The sequence below is a fragment of the Solea solea genome, chromosome 9, assembly GCF_958295425.1.
Source record: "Solea solea chromosome 9, fSolSol10.1, whole genome shotgun sequence".
In the NCBI taxonomy this organism is placed as follows: Eukaryota; Metazoa; Chordata; class Actinopteri; order Pleuronectiformes; family Soleidae; genus Solea; species Solea solea.
This window is the reverse complement of record NC_081142.1, coordinates 9763305-9785731: the sequence shown is the minus strand read 5'-3', so window position 1 is coordinate 9785731 and position 22427 is coordinate 9763305. Positions and strand designations below refer to the sequence as shown.

General features: G+C 40.5%; 1 protein-coding gene across 1 annotated transcript in view; it reads left to right on the top strand.

Annotated features, from left to right (window-relative positions):
* Positions 1–20881, top strand: part of insrb (insulin receptor b) — a 73077-nt gene extending 52196 nt beyond the window's left edge. The window contains exons 3-23 of the mRNA XM_058639092.1: positions 931–1139; positions 1230–1363; positions 6603–6742; positions 6928–7072; positions 7178–7392; positions 7703–7829; positions 8083–8333; positions 9270–9437; positions 9556–9754; positions 11171–11306; positions 11534–11687; positions 12149–12297; positions 14647–14803; positions 14999–15095; positions 15225–15292; positions 15400–15629; positions 16381–16491; positions 16635–16797; positions 16991–17120; positions 17222–17356; positions 17856–20881. Of these exons, the coding sequence (XP_058495075.1) occupies positions 931–1139; positions 1230–1363; positions 6603–6742; positions 6928–7072; positions 7178–7392; positions 7703–7829; positions 8083–8333; positions 9270–9437; positions 9556–9754; positions 11171–11306; positions 11534–11687; positions 12149–12297; positions 14647–14803; positions 14999–15095; positions 15225–15292; positions 15400–15629; positions 16381–16491; positions 16635–16797; positions 16991–17120; positions 17222–17356; positions 17856–18210 (3473 nt within the window). The 3' untranslated portion in view covers positions 18211–20881. The remainder of the gene's footprint in view (positions 1–930; positions 1140–1229; positions 1364–6602; positions 6743–6927; positions 7073–7177; positions 7393–7702; positions 7830–8082; positions 8334–9269; positions 9438–9555; positions 9755–11170; positions 11307–11533; positions 11688–12148; positions 12298–14646; positions 14804–14998; positions 15096–15224; positions 15293–15399; positions 15630–16380; positions 16492–16634; positions 16798–16990; positions 17121–17221; positions 17357–17855) is intronic.
* Positions 20882–22427: the final 1546 nt, after the last annotated feature.

Below are 22427 nucleotides of genomic sequence, written 5' to 3'. Positions count from 1 at the left end.
TCAATAAAAAGTTTTATTATTGTACATGACGGCATTTCACTTAAACTGTCTTGTTGATGTTTTATATTACCTAGAGTGGATACTCACCACTTACAACTCTGATCTGTTGTGAGTCCATTTTGTGTCTGCAACCAGTCAGTATGTGCAGTTGGTAACATGCTTGGTATGAGGTGAGATCTAATTAGTCTACTGGCTCACAGACAAGGCAGTAACCGCTAATTTATAAGATCATTGCAGAGCACAGGTCACATCACAACTAACACTCAGGAAATATTTCCTAATAGGTCAATGAAACCTGACATAAATGTTCAGCCCATTAGCAGTTAAAGTTATTTCCACAGAGCTGAAGAGTGGCATTATTGGCCAACTGGAGTAAATTGTGGTTTGAACCACTTTGTAATGAATACAAAGTGGTTTCCCAACTAAATTTTTGTATGTAAACTATTCCTGGAGCTTGTTCGATTATGTTTTTGATGGCCAATTAGTGTTCATGAAGTCCTCTATTTTTATAGTTCAGAAAACTTCTGGTTATTCTATTAGACACAAATATGTGAGGTAAAGAGTCATCATTTCAGCACCCAAGAAAGACATCACAGGTCTTATATTTCTCTGTGCTTTGTTATTAATGACTATATTTTTTTTGTCAAGGTCAGAAGTTTTTCAGTCCGAGAACTGTTTTCTTCTAGATGGCAGTAACACCGTTCTCAATTTCTTTGCTTTGCTAAGAAAATATTTTTGTTATAGTGTATGGAACTATGTTCATGTGTGTACCCTAAACATGTTATTTTAATTTTTTGTGAGATGGAGTGTTAATTTTGTTTATATATTGATTACTTGGCTTATGCAAAGTATTTGTAGGGCTTTTTGTCATCTTATTTATTCCAAGACCTGATATTAACCACCTCTTTCCTCTTTTTTTTTCTTCCTCAGTGTGCTTGGACAACTGTAAGCATGGTGCATGTAGCCTCCAAGGCCAGTGCTGCCATGACCAATGCCTGGGCGGCTGTTCTGAGTCAGGTAATGCAAGTAGCTGTGTGGCCTGCAGGAACCTCCAGCATGGGAACACCTGTGTGGAGAAATGTCCCCCTGGATACTATGTCTTCAGGGGCTGGCGCTGCATCAGCTTCGCCTTCTGTCAGGTTGGTCAAAGTATTTAGCAGAAATCATAAACTTAAGCAACTAATGCTGTGTATACATTAATGTTATTTTGTTCTTGTTTTTAAATTTAGGAACTTCACAACCAGTGTAAACAAACTAAGAAGTTGAACCAAGATCGGGAGTCGGTCTGTGATGAATATGTCATCCATAATGGGGCCTGTATTCCAGAGTGTCCTTCTGGATACACCATTAGAAACTCCACTACGTATGTCTCTCTCTCACTCACACACACACACACACACACACACACACACACACACACTCACATAATGCCACCATCAACATTGCCATTTTAATTATGGCGGCCCATCGCTATAAGGACATGAGATGTGACTGTAACCCACAACAAAACATCCTACTATGATTTCAGCACAACAAGTGTTCCATGACCACACTCCACATTTGCACACAACTGCTGTTGGTGTTTGGAAGTTGATCAGACAGAAAGGCAGGAGTAGGAGTTCCCCTATGGAAAGTGTCCCCTCCTTTGTGAACAAACAGCCAGGTTTGTTGAGAGCAGATGCTTAATAGACGTAGTAATGAGCAAAGAAAAGGGCAAAACATCACCTGCTCTCTGTTTGCCTTCGTCATTCGTAAGCAGTGACATTAAGCAGGTAAAAACATCAACGGTCATGATGAATTTGTGACCTTGGAGAGGTTTGTTATGATTATTGTGTGTTGATGTTTTGAATTCCTTCGTCCGTTGTTGGTGTGAAAACTTGAACCCTAAAGCCAGTGTTTTACCTTAATATCTTAATCTCAATTAAGTATGTAGAAATGACTACAGAATTTAACAAATAAATATTGAATCATCTTCTCATTTCAGTTGCAAATAGTTAAAATAGGAGAATGACTCACAAATTAAGCAGCTTGAATAAACAGAAGTTTATAAATTAATTTTGTATGCTGGATTTTTGCCGGTGTAAATAAATTTCTTTTTTTTTTGTCAGCACGGGCACCATTTCTAAACATACCCGAGTGTTGATTATTTTGCAAACAGCTTACATGGGTGCAGTGGAGTGAAATAATTGGGCTGAGTCTTTATGCACCCATATAGCTAATTATTTTCTTATTGAAAGGATTATTCAGGAATAACCTTAGCTCAACTTTACAGTCTGTCTGGGACATGTTTGTGTAGTCTAGTGGAGTGGTTCACATGAGATTATTTTAGGGGAATTAATAGTGAATTGGAAATGGGATTTGATAATAATAGGTCAATGGATTTATGAACTCGAGGGACAATATTTTTTACGTTTTAGTGGCTAGAAGAGTATTTCACACAAGTGACAAATGAATGGCAAACATTTGTCCTTAAGCGGCCTGTACCACACGCCACATCTTAACTGTGAAACAAACCTCAAAACTACTCTCCAGACCTCACCTGCCCTTGTTTACCGTGCTGCTTTGTCTGCATGAGCAACAAGCAAGGGCACAACCTTATGTAACATTCTCACCCGTAGTAATCGGCAGCAGCAGAACATCCCCAACTTCCTCATTAAGTAGCATCAGTGGCTGTTGCCAAATAAGAAGGACTTGTATTTGTTTTGATGCCAAGTACGTGTCTTGAAACCACTATTTGCATGCTCTCAAAACATGTTCATCAGTTTCACCATTACAAAACATTTTCCAGTGGAAAAGAGCAGGTTGTGTGCTGGAGATGTCTGCGATGCTTCAATCCACAGGTGTCTGAATGATTGATGGTGATGTTATGTTTCGGGTATACCTGTATGTGTGCCTGTGTGTATTTGTGTGTTTATGTATTTTGTTTGTTTTGTGTGTTTCACCATATTAGCTTAATTCCAGCCAAAGATTTTTTGGGGTGAAAATATACAGAGGTGTATGGCAAATCGTCAGACCTAAAATAACCTCCAAATGAAATTCTGTGTATCATAAGGGTTACCTTTGGACTACCAGACCAAAAAAACAGTCAAGTCAAATCTGTATTTCATTTTGGTATGGCGGGAAGGCAGATTTTTAGGTCAGAGGTTAAGGTTAGGGTTAGTCTCCAGGAAATTAATGTACAAGTCTATTTAAACTTGTGTGTTCTTAGGAAAGCGAGAGAGATATTGATAGTTTCCCATGCATGATGCCAGCCTTACAGGGATTATCAGGTGCTCAGACAGAAAAGAACATTGCTTTAAGTCTCAGTCTTGCACCCTCAGGTATACGGCAGAATGGCATCCTTTATGTGCTCTGTGAGCATGTGTCTGTGTGCACCTCAGAAACATGTGATAAACCAGACTTTGGGAATCTGTTGTCATTGCTTCAGGCCTTGTGTGTCTATGTATGTATGTATGGTGTATGTGTGTGTGTGTGTGTGTGTGTGTGTGTGTGTGTGTTACTGCTTTGCATTGGTTATACAAAGAACACAAGTGTCATCGCAGTGGCTGAACCAGGCAGACAGGAGCTATACCCAGACACACAAAACAACCAGATACTCAGGCAGACGACACACATCATATGAATGTGCGCACACATACATACACAATCTCTTGTGAGAACCAAAAGGGAGATGGGATGAAAGAAATGGAGTAAGATTTAACAGTGTGTGGTAGTAAAATGTAACATCTTCCTGTAGTTTTTTGCAACTCTGGGGATGTCATTTTAGTCATATTTTGGAATTCAATGTTACTGATAACATTAAAATAAATATGTTTGTAATAGTGGAAAAGTTTTTTGATAATAACATTCACATCATGATGAATCGTGTGTGTATATATAAATATTTTTATATATATATATATATATATATATATATTTCCACAGTGTCATCTTTAGCCACTTCAGACAGGTAGCTGCTATTTCAACATTTAATATTTGTGTGTGTGTGTGCGTGCGTGCGCGCTTTCCAGCACCATCCATCAGCTGCAGCCTCTGGAGTCCCGAGTCATAGAGTTCAGCCGGACAGATAAACACTGTCGCTTTAAGAGCTGCCGTTGGACCCAGCCTGTCTGCCTGTGTGTCTGTGTTTTTCAGTACAACGGCCCAAAACATTCTCTCTTTCTACACTGCAACTAGAGCGTTACTTTTGAGAAGCTGAATATACAATTTTCCATGTGGAAGGAGAGGGAGACACACTTACAAAAAAATCCTGTCCTAGACTTTTTCTTCTCACTGTTTTTTTTTTTTGAAGAGATCATTACTGTCTATTTCCACTCATAATGATTTGGCCACTGATTGATGTAAATTATTGAGAGCATAAGATGGAAACGAGAAACCATTTGTATCATGAGTCGAAAGAGCAAGACAAGGACCAGAACAACACTCCTGAAAAATCAGTGTTACATGTCACTGTTGTGAATGTAGCACGGCCTGGCTGTTGGGGAGAAAAACAGGGCCATGATTTGGATAAGAATGGGTGTGCATGTTTGAGCTTCCTGGAGAGGGGGATTATAATAAGAGTTGCACAAACAGAATTAAAATATTTCTGACCCTTCTTATATAGTTTGTGCTTGAGCTTTGCATGGAACTCATAGAACAACAGCATTCTTTGTTAGCTGTTCTCTGGCTACAGATGCTGCTGTCTGAGGGCAACTGTTAAGGCTGCTCTTTAATGTCATTGTCACCTCAACCTTAAGTTTTAAATGTAGTGCTTATGTCTATCAGACGGTAATATTTGGTGCAGTTCTCAAAATAAGTAGGGGGACGATTTCTTCTTATTTATTTAACCAGGAAGTGCCTTGAGACAGAAATGTCTTTTACAAGGGAGACCTGGCTAAGACAACCTGCCATTTATAGTTCAGTTAAACTAATACATATACATGCAAAATATAAAAGAACAACAGTCAAATGTTGAAACAATTTAGTTAAAACAAGTTTTAAGACATTTTATGTGTGGGTCACCTGATAGAGAATGTTGGGCCCAGCTTGTGATCCTTATTTGTACATCTTCTCCTCTCTCCCCCTTTCCCCCTATATATATATATATATGCATGTGTACATATACATATATATATATATATATATATATATATATATATATATATATATGTATATGTACACGTACAACGATATGCTGTTAAAAAGCAGAGTTTTTGAATACAGGGGAGTTGTTGCTGAGAGTTGTAGTGTTGGCGGAGGTATGTGGTTTCGGAGCACCTTCTAGTTGTTTATGTGTTAGACAGCTCTTTGTGGTTGGGGATGTCAAGGCTGGAAGTGGAATTAAAGAGAGGGATAATGTTCTTTCAAGGGGGCTTCAAAAAAAAGTGCTCATTTGTGAATGAAGCATCGGGTCTCTTTTCTCTGTGTGGCATGTGGCAAATAAGGTCAGCTGTTCGCTAGACAAGGCCTGCCTTTTGAGAAAGAGAGTGTGATTACGTGCAAAAGCACATGTTTACTGGGAGAGGATGCAACTCATGGAGCTGAGTGAGAGAAACAGAGGAAGCCTGTCGGGAACTGCAGCTGATGTTTCTAGTCACGTTGGTTTTGTCGTCTGTGATTGTGTATTTGTGCGTGTGTGTGTGTGAATGCACGTTGCATGTGCTACATGAGGATGAAAAAGCTGTCCTCTGTTGCTCGGCACTAATAATAATGATTAAATCTCAAATGTGGACGAGAGATCGCGTAATCTTATTCTGACCCTAAAAGCCTATAGGTTTATGAAGAGTCATGCCACATTAATTGAGATAAGTATATAGAGTCACCTCTGATTGCATCTCTCTTCATTTATTGATTTACTGTGTTCCTTTTGATTGTCCGTCCTTTTAGACATTTTAGACATCATTTTGGGAAACCTAACACTCAGAAATGCTGATTTCTGTTCAGTTTTTCACAGACAGTTATGGTGTTATTTGCACAGTTTTCGATAATCTTGCAATCCCTTTGTTTATTAAGTTTATTTTTATAAAGTATGTGGGGATATTTACTAAATTGGCTTTATAGACACAAGAGAACAACACCATAGATTCCAGTGAGTAGAAGTCATGTATATCAGTTAAATTCTTGTGGACAGATCAGCCTTGTTTGAATATGTCATTCCTGGTTCCACACCCACACCACACCAGTACGTCACTGTGCATTCCTGCCTCATGCCATTCAGTCCTCCTTCATCCCTTTTCTGATATCCACTCACAGAAGCATTTGTGGTATTTTGTGTTTTCTTCTGTCACAAATGAGGCTGTTTTCTTGTACTGTAGGCATTACTCTGAAAAATGCCCATAAAGCGTCTCAACTCCTGCCACTTAACCTGTTGTGTCTGGGTGAATGGGAAAATGGGCTGTTAACTTACACAAACATTGTCACCTAAGTTGTTACACAGCTGTGATTGTATCAAACACCATGGTCCCATTTTCATTCATTCAACTGTGTAAATATTTAAATGTCATATCTCTGCTTTTCTGTATTGATTCAACATCACCAAGTTTTGTTGTAGATGCTGATTTTTTTTTTTTTTTTTTTAATAATGGTTAAAATGTTCTTTTACATTGTCTCTTCTCGGTGTGTAGGTTGACCTGTTCACCTTGTTTAGGCCTGTGTCCTAAAACGTGTGCAGGAAATAAGACGATTGATTCGGTAACTTCAGCACAGGCTCTGAGAGGCTGCACGGTTCTCCACGGAAGCATGACCATCAAGATTCGAGGCGGGAGTAAGTCTTGCTGCACCTCACTGTGTGACAGGCCTCCTTGTAGAGGCTCTAGTGTTCTCAATGTCTCCACTTTGCTGTACTGCTAGTGTCTTTATCCGGACTTGAACAGTAATTTAGTTTGTCTGCTTTGCTATCACTTGTCAACCACAGCTGTCAATTTGACCAACTCTCTTATCCCCTCACAGATAACATAGCTGCTGAGTTGGAGGCTAGTTTGGGCCAGATTGAAGAGATCACAGGATACCTGACTGTACGCCGAGCATACGCCCTCGTCTCCCTTTCCTTTCTACGCAAACTACGTGTCATCAGAGGGCAGCATCTTGAGGCAGAGTAAGTCCTCTCCTCTCCTCTCCTCTCCTCTCCTCTCCTCTCCTCTCGTCCCATCTGAATCCTATGTTGTATTAAATTTTTTTCTGTCCTTCCTGTCTCTTTTAGTATTTATGCCTTGTATGCCCTGGACAACCAAAACCTGCGAGAATTGTGGGACTGGTCCAAGCACAACCTGACCATATTGCGTGGTCGCACATTCTTCCACTACAACTCCAAACTTTGCATGTCTGAAATCAGAAAGATGGAGGAGGTTACGGGAACCAAGGAACGCAACCAAAAGAATGATATTGCTGTACGCAACAACGGGGACCAAGCCTCCTGTAAGATAACTAAAAATATAAATATTGTGTTTATTGGCCGGATCATGGCATAATGTGCCACAGTGCATGTTGCATTATTAAATACACTTGTTTTAAAATGTTAAGTTCTAACAAATGTTTTACTAATACCAATATTAGCTTAGTATTGATAGACAAACGCTGTCCTGCTCATTTGTTTGGTTTAATCCATATTGGTGTGATTTCATGAACCTTATGAAGAAGCAGCAGTGTTCAACGCTTTTGAGTTCCTGCAGTGTGATTGGCTCTTTTACTGAAATATATTCTGAGAATTGTCTGTTTTGTCCATTAGGTGAGACCAAGCTTCTGAAGTTCACCACGATCAAGACCGTATCAAATATGATAATGTTGAAGTGGCAGCCCTTTTGGCCCACGGATTTTAGAGACCTGCTTGGATTTATGGTTCTTTACAAGGAGGCGTAAGTATCAAATAAAATGAAGGGATTTTGTTTTAATGTCATGTTATCAAACATAGTAAAACTGAATTATAATATTCAGTCTCGTTGAGCAACTGTTATGCTCGATTGAGAAAAGTCTTCAAGCTGATTAAAGACAAGACACAAACAGATACAGTACAGAAAATACAGTACATTCATATCTAGAATAGTACTGTATCTTATGCCTGTAGGCGGTTGATATCGTCTGACCCAATATTTTTTATATTTGCTCCAGACCCTATAGGAATGTAACCGAGTTCGACGGCCAGGATGCATGTGGCTCTAACAGCTGGGCAATTGCTGATATTGAACCTCCACTTCGTCCAGCGGACAACAGAAAGTCAGAGGATCCGGGGCACCTAATCCGACCTTTGAAGCCCTGGACCCAATATGCTATCATGGTTAAAACTCAACTGTCGGCATCTGATGAGCATCAGGTTCATGGAGCCAAGAGTGAGATCATATATGTTCGCACCAACGCCTCCAGTGAGTTATAACACAGTAAAAACTCACACTTTTTAGATTTGAAAGACTTTCAATTCTTTGTTTTTGACATTGTATTCACTTGAGACTGTTGAGTTGACTGTAGAGAATGAAAGTCTTTACAAATGTTTCTCATGGAAATAATATACTGTCTGGCGTTTATTTCTGACTTGCATGCTTAAGGGCATCCTGTGGAATTTATTCTGTAAACAAAGTTCTGTTTACATTCAGTGTTAGTCACCAAGAACACATTGTGTTCTGTCTTTGAGGCATAGCAAACATCCTGAATGCATTTCCTTCTTCCTTCTCCATAAATCATTTGCTACCTGTTATTAACATTTTCAACCTGCATTGTTTAGATCAACATTTGCTTAGTATCCATTGTTTTCCTCCACACCATCACTATGTTCTTGGCTTGTAGCAGCCACTTGCTGCCAGTCATAGGAAAATATCGAATCTTTGGTTGGAATGTAAACACTGTCACCTCTTTACTTATGCACATTAATGTGCCAATGAAACAAGGACCTAATTCAATCATTGCTCCATAGAGTAGTGCCGCCTGCAGTCTGGAATGTTAACCCTAACCCAGCAGGTAACCTTCAAGCAATAATAAGCAATGTTGAACTGAACAAATTATTAATTTATTCAGTTTTGTCTTTGGACTTTTGCAGGGGTTCTACCAAAAAGTGTACATTTACGTAATTGTGTGGTTGTATTAGAATGCATTTTAAATGTTTTCAAAAATATCATGGTGAATATCATTTTATCTTTTTTGAAAACATGACAAAAACATTATCAAAAACGATCTTGTTTTCCATCAGAAATGCACACACAAATGCAGCACTTTGGCCTCAGTGCTGATCCTTTCACTGAATTTTTTTTGAATGAAGCCTCATGTGATACTAATACTGTCTTACTGTGTTCCCCTCTCCTTCCCAGAGCCCTCGGTGCCTCTAGACCCAATCTCCTCCTCCAACTCCTCCTCCCAGATTATCCTGAAGTGGAAGCCCCCAACAAGTCCCAATGGCAACATCACCCACTATCGGGTCATCTGCCGCAAGCAGCCCGAAGACAGCGACCTGTACAAGTTTGACTACTGCCTCCAAGGTCAGTATTCACAGGCTGCCACACTTGAGTCTGCCCTAGGGGTGTTTTAGTGAACAAATGAGCTGCTGCACGTTTTACGTTTCTCCTGATTTCTCTCACACCTGTTTCTCCTACCCAGGAGTGAAGCTACCATCTCGCACCCCAACCCACCTAGACAGTGAGGAAGAACAGAAGTGGAACCACACAGACGAGCTCACATCAGGAGGCCGGTGCTGCGCCTGCCCTAAAACAGACAACCAGCTGAAGAAGGAGCAGGAGGAGATAGAGTACCGCAAGACCTTTGAGAACTTTCTCCACAATGAAGTCTTTGAGAGCAGGTATACATACATCTGTAATCTTTACACCATCTCCAAGGGGAAAGACTATGTCTGATGTTTTAGAATTACAGCAGGAGTGTTTGCCACAGAATTTGCTCAATCTATGACACTAGTGCATTTACATGTTCAAATGTATTTACATATTTTAGGGACAGTGTCACAAAGAGGAGCTTATTTTGTTGTTCGTTTGTGGCCGTACTGCAAATACACTGGAAGTCCCCTGTCCAGACTGCATCACTCTTCTTCTGTCGCAGCCAACATGATGCATGTCTCAAAGTGACTCAGTGCCAACTGTCTCTCATCTATCTGTGTGCGTGTGTGCGCGGTCTAGACATTTCTCATGTGGTAGGGACCCTAAATCTGGTTGCGCTGTCACATTACGGAGACTTTTCTTCCTTACAGGGACAAAAAGCAAGCGAGTAGACATGTTTCAAGGTTAGGGTGCGATTAGGGTTCAACATGTAGTAGTTATTGTTGTTTTCAGAGTAAATCACAGGGAAACTAATGTGAGTTAATATGGGTGGGAGGTGCTATTTTTCTGGAGCCCGGTACCCCTGCCCTCTCCCCTGACACCCACATACACACACACCGCCACACCCCCACAGTCTCTCTCTCTCTCTCTCTCTCTACCCTAGGGGAGTGATTACTCTGCCCATTATCATTCATGCCAGTCAGGGGTGTAGTCATGCATACGGCCAGTTGGACACACACAAACACCCAAACACACACACTTCAGTTGCATTTTGAACCCAGGCCACTGAAATCATCCAAGGTCAGCTCCAGACAAGGAGTACAATCTCCTCTTGCTCTCTCATCCTCTATATGCAAAATGAATCAGGAGGTTTTGTATTTACCACTATTTTCTACCCAAGTAAGCAGTGGTTCTTCATTAACTCAGTCTTACACTTCCCTGTTGAGTGAAGGAGACACAGCACCACATGTGAGTGGTGCATTTCTCAAGGACACTTAATTGTTTTTTTAAAAAAAAATGAAATAACAACAATTCTAATTGATGTTGCATAAAATCACACTGCAGAAGTTCTTTATGTTAACTTTATGATGACTTTGTTGTCTTCTGACACTGATGGCCACTCAGAGTAAAACAAACTTTGCTCATTGGCACCACTGAGTGGTGATGGTGGGTAGCTCTTCCAGCTTGCCATTAGCTGTTACTGTTTGTGTGTATAAATGCCATGCAGTCAAATTAAGCCACACACTGTAAAGGTCAGTGTATGCAGGTCCTCACTGGTCTCTGCCATCTGCTGAGTCTAATTCACATGAATGCTCATGGCTCGTCTGATATCCATGAACAATCGTATAAAAAACCTGTAAACAAAATGTTGAAGAATTGATTTCTGTAGTTTGCATTTTGATAAAGCTTCGCAGACTGACTGACCTTTTGCTCTGTTTCCTCAGGCCATCTCGTCGGCGACGCTCAGTGGGAATTGCCAACGCTACTCAAACCCCGCACTTCCTTACCTCGACCCCCAGTTCAGTATTTGGCTCTAAGTCTCCTGGCACTGAAGATGACAAGGATGAGTGGGGGTCCAAGGTTTTAAAAACTATATTTTAAGAGTTATTTTCTGTAGGTTCAAGGGTTCATAGAACTTCACATAAAACTAAAAAGTTAAACTGTTCAATTTTACAGTTAATTATAACTAAACAGAAGTGAAATAAACTTTTTCATAAAATGTCACTTCCAGGGAAAAAAAAGCAAGGCAGAGTATATGAATCATTGATCTTGTTGGAGTAATACGATTTCTCATCATTTCTGCTTAGGTGGAGCTGAAGGTTTTCACGAAAGAGTCAACAGTTATTTCCAACCTTTATCACTTTACCAGCTATAAGATAGAGATCATGGCCTGCAACGATCCAGTGGACCTCAAACGCTGCAGCATGGCTAGTTATGTCAGTGCCCGAACCATGCCAGAGGGTAAGAGCACATGCAAACCTCACTCTCAAATATGCACAGTTTTCATTTAATTGGGTTGTCCACAGTAGTTGCTAGCTACAGTGAAACTACAGACAACTAATGCAAGTCAAATACAATAGTCGTCATTGCATGTCTGAGTTAGCTCATTTGAGAACACATCAGGAGAAACACCGGAGGAACCACAGGGAGTGAATTGGCAAGTGTTGCCCTTCCTGCATGCTAACCAGGCACCAGGCAAGATACTTCTGCTACTGTGAACACATCTTATCCAGACTGTGTCTTGCAGCATTTCTCACATGTGAACAGCAATATGGGGAGAATGTCTGGACCTAAATCTCTGGACATAACCTGCAGTTCATGTCTCAAAAGCTGCTAAGCAATAAGTAATCACAATAATCAGTATCTTTATTATACATGTGTCACATGTTTGTTTGTTTGTTTTTTATGTCCGTTACCTACAGAGAAAGCAGATGACATCCCGGGCCCTGTGACCCATGAAATAGTGTCAGCTGAACCTCCTTATGTGTTGATCAAATGGAATGCACCTCCAACCCCTAACGGCCTCATCATCCTGTATGAGGTCTTCTACAGGAAGGTTGGAGACACAGAGGTCAGTATCGACCATTGCCCAACTTTTCTAGTGTGAGGAAAGTGGAAAAATCAGGAAGTCAGAGATGAGAGAGGGAAAGAGGAAGCAAAAATGACCTCATTCCATAGTGAAAATCAACAAAAATGGAGCTTTAAGGTTAAAATGGTATGCTAATAGACATGGATGATGGTATGAAATGCTAAGAGAATGGTTCACCCAGGTGAACACATGATGATTCTGCCTGTTCTTTATATAGAAAAGGGAACATGATAAATATTTGACAGACTCCCTGTTCTATCACTGTTTGTGTGTTCATTTTTACTGCTGCATATATTTGCATATTGTTTGTGTAGTGTATGCAAAAATGTTTGTCTATGACAGACTGTGACCGCATACATATGTGCTTGTGTGTGTGTCTGTGCACCCATGTTGTTGTTGACTTTGCTGTAAATGTGTGAATTCATGTCTCATTGCTATTCATTGCTGTACTGCCTGACCCCAGAAGCCAGTAGCAGGTCTGTTACCATAGTGATAGAGGCAACAAGGAAGACTAGAATGCAGTGGCAGGGATGGACTGATCTCAGTCGACATATCTAGCACTGCGCTGAAAACAGACCACAAACTAACAAACCCTTTGAGTGGAAGCTGAGAACATGTCAGGTTCTGATTAAATGAAACTGTTCAGTGTGGTGGTGTACTGTTAGAATACACACTTACTGGTGATCATTGCACAATATAACACGGATTGTCTTCATGGGAATCATATAACCAAATTTAATTTGTTGTTTTTTCATTATTATTATTATTATTGTTATATATATTGACACATTTTTAAGTGTCAAGCAAAAGGATCAAATAGAATCAACCCCCAACCCAAATTACGTGTTCATGTTAAATAATTAGGAATAAATTAAGTTATTGTTATAACTTAATTTAAGGCAAATTAAGGCAATTATAAAAAAAAAAAAAAATTTAAAGACACATTTTAGCATCCTGAGATTAGAGCACTGCAATACCCTCCAGCATACACTGGGGGCAACAGACTCAAGGATGTGGGGCTATTGTTCTCTGTTTATTCATTGGTGTACTGATGTTATTTTAGACTACATTGTTTTACAATTGTTCCACTTTTACTCTCACTCTAGTCATTGTCTAGGTTAAGTGTCATGGAGTGAAGTCTGGACATTGAATCTCACATTATTGTTAATTTCTAGCCAGGGGTTACATAGAAGTGTAATGTGAATTGTCAATTAAATTACTTAAAATCAGTTAGATGGTTATAATAACTTCAGTGAGTCAATGATTCATCTTGAAATATTTGCTTTTGCAATTATCTAATTCACTGCTGTGTCAATTCCAGTTTTTAAAAGCTTCGAATCCTCTCCAAATGCTTGTACATTTAAAAACCTGTTTGTATGCACAATTTACTTTGTAAAGCAAATGCAGAGATTCTTCCCTTCACTCGTTATATATGTTAGAAAATGGTGGCTGAGAACATGTTAAAAGAAACTATGGTGTTAAGACTGAAAACAGTTCTGTTTCCCTCCAGTTCTGATCAGGATTTTTGCAGACATGCCTAAAAATATGGCTTTACCTGTTAACTTTACCTGTTCCTACACTACTACTTTGAGTTGTCCTCTTGCATTCTCCCAAAATGCACAGAAAAGCAAAACTCTGCCACTTGAGGAAATAAATGACAGAAGACAAACAGAAACAAAAGCAGACTCTTGCTGTGAGGCTGCAGGTGCCACTAACAGAGAAAGAGGGAGAGGGCAGGACTAGCTAAACCATCTCTATTTGTGTACACTATGTCATTAAACTGCAACCAAAATGGTGAACATGTCACTTCTCTACGTGATTATTAAACAAGTGGTTTGATACCAGAGTTTTTAGGGTAATATTCTGTACCAACAATGACTAACTACCTGCTTTGTTCCTCACCGAAGCCTGTGTTTGATACTGGAACGGTTACATTTATACTCTGTACACACTGATGTTTACCTGCATTGGTCCACACACTAAAGTGCTAAATAAGTGTTGAGCTCCTCTAGTGGACGAACACCCAGTGTTTCAGAGCAGAGAATACTGCTGAATTATACCTTATTTGAAACCTAATTTAAAACAGAAACAAACAAAAAAACATGTAGTGATTTTTTTAGTTATTCCAAGCTGGCAATAATACTTCTTCCTATGGGGTGACAAAGTCAGAAATCTTTTTTTCATATACACACTTTAAAGGATCACAGTATTGGAGTGGAGTTTTTACTCTATCAACAAATAGTGGGAAGCAGATTAAAATAATTTCCTTCTATTTGCTCTTGTTTTTTTGTGATTTATTCAGATTTAATCTTATTCTGAAAATCTTTCCAGATTCATACAGCTTGTGTGTCACGGCCAGCCTACCTCACGTCTGGTGGCACGAAGCTTGCACTTCTGCAGCCTGGAAACTACAGTGTGAGAGTCCGTGCCACCTCCTTGGCAGGAAATGGCTCTTTTACGGACACTACGTACTTCTTCATGCCCAACCGTAAGTCAATCAGTCTTTCATTACTATTTCATTACATATTTGCTAAGAAAAACATTGGAAATCAGACATTGGTCAATGTTTGATTTCAGATCTGTTCTGATTTATTCACACATTATTATACTTTCTGGCAGTTTGTTCTTTCACACACTGCAATCCCCTTTGATGTCTGACCTTTGACATATGTGTTTACTGCAGCGGATCCTGGTTTAGTTTGGATCGTGATTGGCCCAGTCTTCTGCTTCATCCTGCTGCTGTTTGTAGGAGGTGGAGTCTTTTGGATCTTCAAGATGAAGTAAGATCTTTCACACACATTTGATCAAATACCCCCCGGCACTCACTGTGCAGATTGTATTCTATGACATCAAAGGAGAAATTGGGATTATTGTCAGTGTTTTAGATGCATTGTGTGGTTGGGTTGCAGGCAAACAGAAGGCCCAACAGGACCTCTTATCGCGTCCTCAAACCCTGAGTATATCAGTGCCAATGATGGTAAGAAGAGCATCTGTGGGCAATTACTAAGACTGAGATGTACAGCCAATGCATCCTTTGTGAATGGTTCACTCATCACCGTGGTCATTTGTGTACGTTTTGTGTAGTGTACGTTCCGGATGAGTGGGAGGTGCCCCGGGAGAAGATCAATATTCTCAGAGAGCTGGGTCAGGGTTCCTTTGGCATGGTGTACGAAGGAATTGCCAAGGACATTATCAAAGGAGACCCGGATACACAAGTAGCTGTCAAGACGGTCAATGAATCGGCCAGCCTGCGGGAGAGGATTGAGTTCCTCAACGAAGCCTCTGTCATGAAGGCCTTCATTTGTCACCACGTGGTACGACACAGTTTTGCAAAAGCTCTTTTCAAACCGTTTCCTTTGACAAATCTATGAGAAACCGACTAACACGGCCACTGACGCAGCTCTCAAAACGTCTATGTGCAGCATGAACGTGTATGTTTCACAGTGTCATGATTCACTGGATGTGTTGATGATACCATACTGACACACACTCCCAAAACAAATACTAGTAGTCTTTTATTAGGCAGCTTACTTAACACTAATGAACAGCTACCTATTGAACTGGATGAATCTTTTTTTTAACATACGATGTGTAATATTTAGGTGGTTTTACTGGCAGAAATTCAACAAAATAGCTTTTAATATAAACCAATTTATGGGGGTCCACATAAACCAGATGCAGTAATAATGAAGAAGATGAAAAAGTGGGATTAAAAAAAGTTGATTTCCTTTCTGGTATGCAAATAGTTTGAAATTGAGGGTTGAACGGTGCTGTTTCTCTGTTGCACCCCACAGTCTCATCATTAGATGTCACTGAGTCTTACATACTGGACCCTTTTAAAGGTCTAATATTAATACTGAGAGATTTGAAATATAACAGTGATCATTAGGTTAAACTATAAATGTGATGGTGTCAACAGCTACATTTAATTAAAACAATTCGGTGTGTGAATTATAATTCTTTTTTTTTATATCTCGTGCCTCGGATGTAAGTGACCAAAACCTCTAACATCAAATGTTAGTTGTGTATGACCAAGTGTGTTTTGCTTTCCTTTTTTCTATGTAGGTTCGTCTTTTGGGTGTCGTGTCCAAAGGTCAACCCACTCTAGTCGTGATGGAGCTGATGACTCACGGTGACCTGAAGAGCTACCTGCGGAGTCTCAGGCCAGACTCAGACGTAAGTCTCACAGAAGTCCCTTTCAAAACATCCTTCCCATGTGGGTGTAATCCTCACAGCTAAAGGCAGCATAGTTGTGCGCACTTATGAACACTCATCACTGTCAGACTGCATAAATGCATTTCTGTGTGTTTGTTTTGTAGAACAACCCTACAGGCCGTCCACCACCCACACTGAAGGAGATGATCCAGATGGCTGCAGAAATTGCAGATGGCATGGCTTACCTCAATGCCAAGAAGTTTGTCCACAGAGACCTGGCTGCCAGGAACTGCATGGTGGCAGAGGACTACACTGTTAAGATTGGAGGTACTGTAGCTCGTCTTTGTTTGTCCTAGTTCGTCCTGTGTTATGGTAGATATAAAGCAGTTGTCAGTTTAATGTAATTGTCAAAGGGAAAATACTCTTTTGTGGGCTTACAGCTAAGGTGTTTTGGACTCTCACTCTCTGTCTCTCTCTCACTCTCACTCTCTTTCTTTTTCTCTCCCTCTCTACATCATAGATTTCGGTATGACACGAGATATATATGAGACGGACTACTATCGTAAAGGAGGAAAGGGTCTGCTTCCTGTCAGGTGGATGGCTCCAGAATCACTAAAGGATGGTGTCTTCACTGCCCACTCTGACTGCTGGTAAGGCTGAAGAAGTTGTTGTCTGGACCTCTCAATACTGATGATATTCCTGGTGAATTTGATCACATTTGCCTGTGTGTGTGTGCGTGCGTGTGTCGCAGGTCGTTTGGCGTTGTGCTCTGGGAGATCAGCACGCTGGCAGAGCAGCCTTACCAAGGTTTATCTAACGAGCAGGTTCTAAAGTTTGTCATGGATGGAGGTTACCTGGACCGGCCAGACAACTGCCCAGAGAGAATGTGAGTATCTACTGACCTTCAACTTGAATATCTGCACAGTTGTGACTAAAGAGCAACTTTGTGGTAACTTAAAAATATTATGATTAGACTTAATATTTTAGGAGGGACTTTGATAATTAAAAACCAACTCCAGGTTCTTTTTCTGTAACTGTTTGCACCAGGTTTCCAAAGTATATAGTTCACTGCCAAATAATAACCTTACTATGATTGCATGATGTGCAAAGTTGCTTGAATGGCTGTGATCGCTGGGTGGAGCAGGTCGTCTTCCTCACGGAATGTCGGGGGTTTGATCCCCGGCTTTACTAGTCTATTATGCTGGTGTGTCCTTGTGCAGGCAGCAAATGAATATGTGATGCATATAGATCCATGATATAAAAGTGTGTGGATGGGCAGTGTGAAGAGCTTCATCTAAGTGTCACGAGTTTCTAGAAGTTTCATTCATGTTTAAGTGTTATATATGATATGTTTATATACAGATATATATGATCCTCTTTCCTAGGCACAACCTGATGCAGATGTGCTGGCAGTACAACCCCAAGATGCGGCCACTGTTTCACGAGATCATTGAGATGCTGCGTGAGGACCTGCACCCATCTTTCCACGAGGTTTCCTTCTTCTACAGTGAAGAAAACAAAGTCCATGAGACAGAGGAGTTTGACCTGGACCTGGACAATATGGAGAGCATCCCTCTGGACCCATCTTCGTACTCGCAGAGAGAGGAGAGCTTAGGCAGGGACAGCGGGCCGTCTGTGGCCCTTAGGGGGAACTATGAGGAGCATGTCCCCTATACACACATGAACGGTGGAAAGAAAAATGGACGAATCTTATCGTTGCCCAGATCCAGCCCCTCCTAACGTTTCCTGTTTCCTAAAAGAACTTGTTGAACCTCTCCCAACCCTTCTTTCTGTTCAAATCCATTTTTCTGCATCCATCATGTTCTTCTCATCATTTTCTTATGATTCTTATTCTTGGAGTAGCCCTTCAAAAAACAAAAAACAAACAGAAATCTCAGGACTTTTTATTTTTTTCCTCAAGGCTGCCAATCACAGGCAAGCAAGGGATGCAAACAGTGCACCACTAACAGTGCACACCTTTTGTTTTTTTTAACTTCCTCTCTAACACACCGGGCTGTCTATTGCCAGATTATCTATTATTTTTTCACTATTTTCACATTTCCAGGACTCATCATGTTGGAAACGAAGAGGAAAATAAACAAACTGTGAACTCGACAAACCTTAGACAACCAAGATGGCTGCTTATGCTCATCCTCCTCAAGACTCGTCTCGTCTTTTCTCCCCCCCACCACCAAATCGGCATTTCCACTTTTCCGTGCTTTGTTATTTTGATCCTAGTGAAATCTTTTTACTCAGATAGTGGCCTTTTTATACGTGGCCTATAAACGAAGAGAAGTGTCTATCAGCGCTCATGCTAATTTCCTCTTGAACAATGAATCTGTTTGGAACAGTGGGATGACTTGCAAAGACTTGATCCTAGAACAAAACATCTATTCCTAGAATGTCTTCTTTTTGTTTGTTTCTCTTTTTTTGGTTCTGCAGAATTCCAAACGACACACAGATTCATCGGGTGTTTGGTGAATAGTTTTAATTTATTTACTTTTATTGTTTCTCTCTCTCTCTTTTTTTACCTCTGTGTCCTCACTATATGGCTGAAGGATATTTAAACAGTTAAGAATTGGACAAAAGAGTTCCTCAGACTGACCAATAGCTGCTGCTTTGATATATTTTAGTGGGTATATGAATATATATAATATATATGTAGTATATATGGAATATTGGCATTTCTGTGCCAATATTTTATATATAATATATGACATATTGATGTTTTGTAAATAGTTCATATTTGTAAGATTATTACTTTGCTATTATTTTGTTTTGCCAGTTTTGTTTTCTTTCTTACTTTATAGCCCCGGAAATTACACTAATGTACCAATAGTGCTCTCCGTGTCTTTGGCCTCCAGACTCCAACCCTCAAGTACTTTTTTCCATCTCGGTGGAAAAAAGGAAAAGCCGCAAAATATCGTTGACTTACTGCTTCTTTTATTTTTATAAACCTCAGTCCCTCTGAGAGCTGTCAATATTTGGAGGCAACTTTTATTACAACTACGGAAAAAAAAGTAGATTAACCAAAAAACTCCTTATGTAAAAGGGGAATGAGGTCTTTCTAGGCTGAAGTGCACCTGATGTGTGTTTGTGTCCATTTGCTCTGGTCAGGTCACGCTGGAGTGTGTTTCTTATCTTATCACAGTTTTCTTTTTTTTTTATATATATATATAGCTTTCATGTGGTCGTGCTAGTTGTCCGTGTAACTCGTCAGTGAGGTCAGAGATTGGGTCGAGAGCTTGTCCCCGGCTTTTGATTGTACTTCCTTGTGTTAGCGTGACAGTAGCGGCTTTTCAGTTTCCTGCGTTGTTCAGAGGATGGTGGGAGTTACCGCCAGGTTTTCTAAATGCAGGAGAAATTGATAATAAGGTCTTTCATTTAATTGTTTGTCAGGTCTATGACCAGCTCCAAGTCCACCAAATTCAAATGTCCTGGCTCAGGTCAGGACCTCTGTTTTAAGATGAAACTTTTTATTATTTGTATTTTTTCACAACCTGCAGTCATTGTCGTTGTGTCAGATTTACTCTGCACCACAAACCTCCCGCACTCTCCCCCTCCTCTGTCTCCCTGAGGCTCCCTTCCCATTGGCTGCTAAAATCACTGCTCAAAATCAGGCTGGTGGAAATTTCCATGTTTTGTGGCGTAGGGCTGGAGACAAATATGGAAAGTTCCGAGTGTATTCAGAGTCCCCAGCAGGTAGCAGAGCGAGAGAGAGGAGGGCAGCGTCCTCGTCTCTCTTGTCTTTCAGTGTGTCTGAGAGGGAGGCAGAGTGTGAGCAATTGTTAATCTTATTACCCTCTCTGCTATCACATGCAGTTAGGCAGTCAGGACACAGTGTGCAGCAGCTATTTCACTCAGGTCTGACATTCCAGGATTTAGTCAGAACTGCCTGTTCCCTCCACCACACCCCACACCAGTGCTCACATGAATAATAATTGAGAAGAGATAAATCAGTATTGGTTTTTACTAAATCTTCACTCTAAAATGTTCTGAGGTTTGTCGCTCCTTAAACTGTTACCCTTCCACAACCCTTGAAAAGTTTTTCCCCTTTTTTTCTCTGGACACACAGACCAGTGTGGTTTCCAGTCTAGCCGAACAGCATTCAGCACTTACTATAGTATAGCCAAAGTGTTGGCAGCTCTCTGTCAGCAGCGAGAACCCACAGAATCGGGAGTCGGAGGAAAGTGGAGAAGCTGTCTCCATATTTTTACCAGTGCCTTCTCAAACCCACAGCCACGTCCAGCCTAGTTCTGTTGGCTAGTTATAACACACACACACACACACACACGCGCGCGCCTCTGTGATCTCTGTCTGTTATTCCTCATGAGTCAGGAGAGGCACAGAAAATTCACGGCTGTATCTGCATTTGCATTTGAAGGCTTATGTTAAAAAAAAAAAAAAAGAAGTGAGATGGGATGTCTGCTGGTTTGCGTACATGTCAGAAAAATGGTGGAGCTTAGCCGTGTCACAGTTCCACACAAGCTCTCAACAGTACAGTCATTTTGCAGTTAGTGTGACTGCACTCGCTTTTCCACTATAGACACACTACATACATAGAATTTAGTATGTCATTCGGAAGTGAGACGTGGCTCTTGCCTCCGCCTTGACTTAGGTTGCTTATCTTGTGGTGGTGTTCTCACACACACACACTCAAATATGCAATTATTAATTAAGATGGTGCCCATATTGTTGAAATACCAGATATTTATTTTATTATGATCATTGTCATTGTATAAGAAGAACACACTTAGCTTTTTTTTAGTTGAGCATTTTTAAGGTGTTTTGAGAGTGAAGTAAGAGCGTAGTTTGTCGTGTACAGGGAGGAGCAGCAAGAGTACTAGTTAGTTTAATGAGTTAGGTAGTTAGTTATTGTCATTGTCTTTGTGTTTGGCCAGAGTCTACCTCAGTGCATATGGATGAATCAGTCTAAAGAGCCTAAAGCATCCCTGTCAGTCACTCAGTATCCCATCGTTTCAATGTCACTTCTATTGTCCATTAACCAACACTGCAGCAATGAGTTAGTTTCCAGTGTGGTGTGTGTGTGAGAAACGTCTTCAGTTCTGTCCCAAAGAGACACACTGTAGACTCCTGCAGTATGTGGTCATTGTCGGGAGCTCTGCTCATCACATTATGTCCCTGATTTTGAATTCAGGTTTCATTTGGCTTAGTTTGGACAAGCTTTTGAGATATTCGAGTATTAGTCCGGATTTGATTTTTATTTTGAAGTATTTACAAAATGTGGAAGACCAGACAGTAAATTGGCTTCATGGACAGTCCATTTGATTATCACTACAGACCAGAAAAGTACTCGTAAGAGGATTCTTACCCCAGGCACTGGAAGAAGCAAATGTAGCTTTACACCAGTCCTTTTGACTGTATGTAGTAGCGGCTCTGTTAGTTTCTGGGGACGTGATGTGATCGTCATTTAGCGTGAGCTAAAAAAAAAACCAGAGAGACCTGTGACTCTCAGTTCATACTGTATCTGTGATCGCCTACATGAGCGGCTTTAACCAAGCTCAGCTGTGGACCCTCATGCTTCTCTATCTGTCTCTTTGTGGTCAAAACAGATTTCCAAAATCCCACTTCTCCTCCATTTTGTCTGTTTAACTGTTCAGATTTGTTTTTGTCTTTTTTGTATGTATATTTTTTCTACTGTGAATATCAAGAGATGACCTTTATTTTCTGTCAATGCCATGGATCGAGTCTGTCGTGGCTGATCGGGACACTGACATCTGGGCTTGTTAAAAGTTTTAAAGAGGAGGACGCCCTTTCCCTCTGCAAAGGAAAAGAAAAAGAAAAGAAAAAGGAGATGGACTGGGACAATCCTGTGTGCCATAGTAACTAATAACAGACATGAAATCTAGATTGTAACTTTTCATCTCAGGGAGGCGGCCTGATGCTTTGTGGTTGGAGGATAAAGAGGATGAGGAGGAAGAAGTGCTTACCTACCT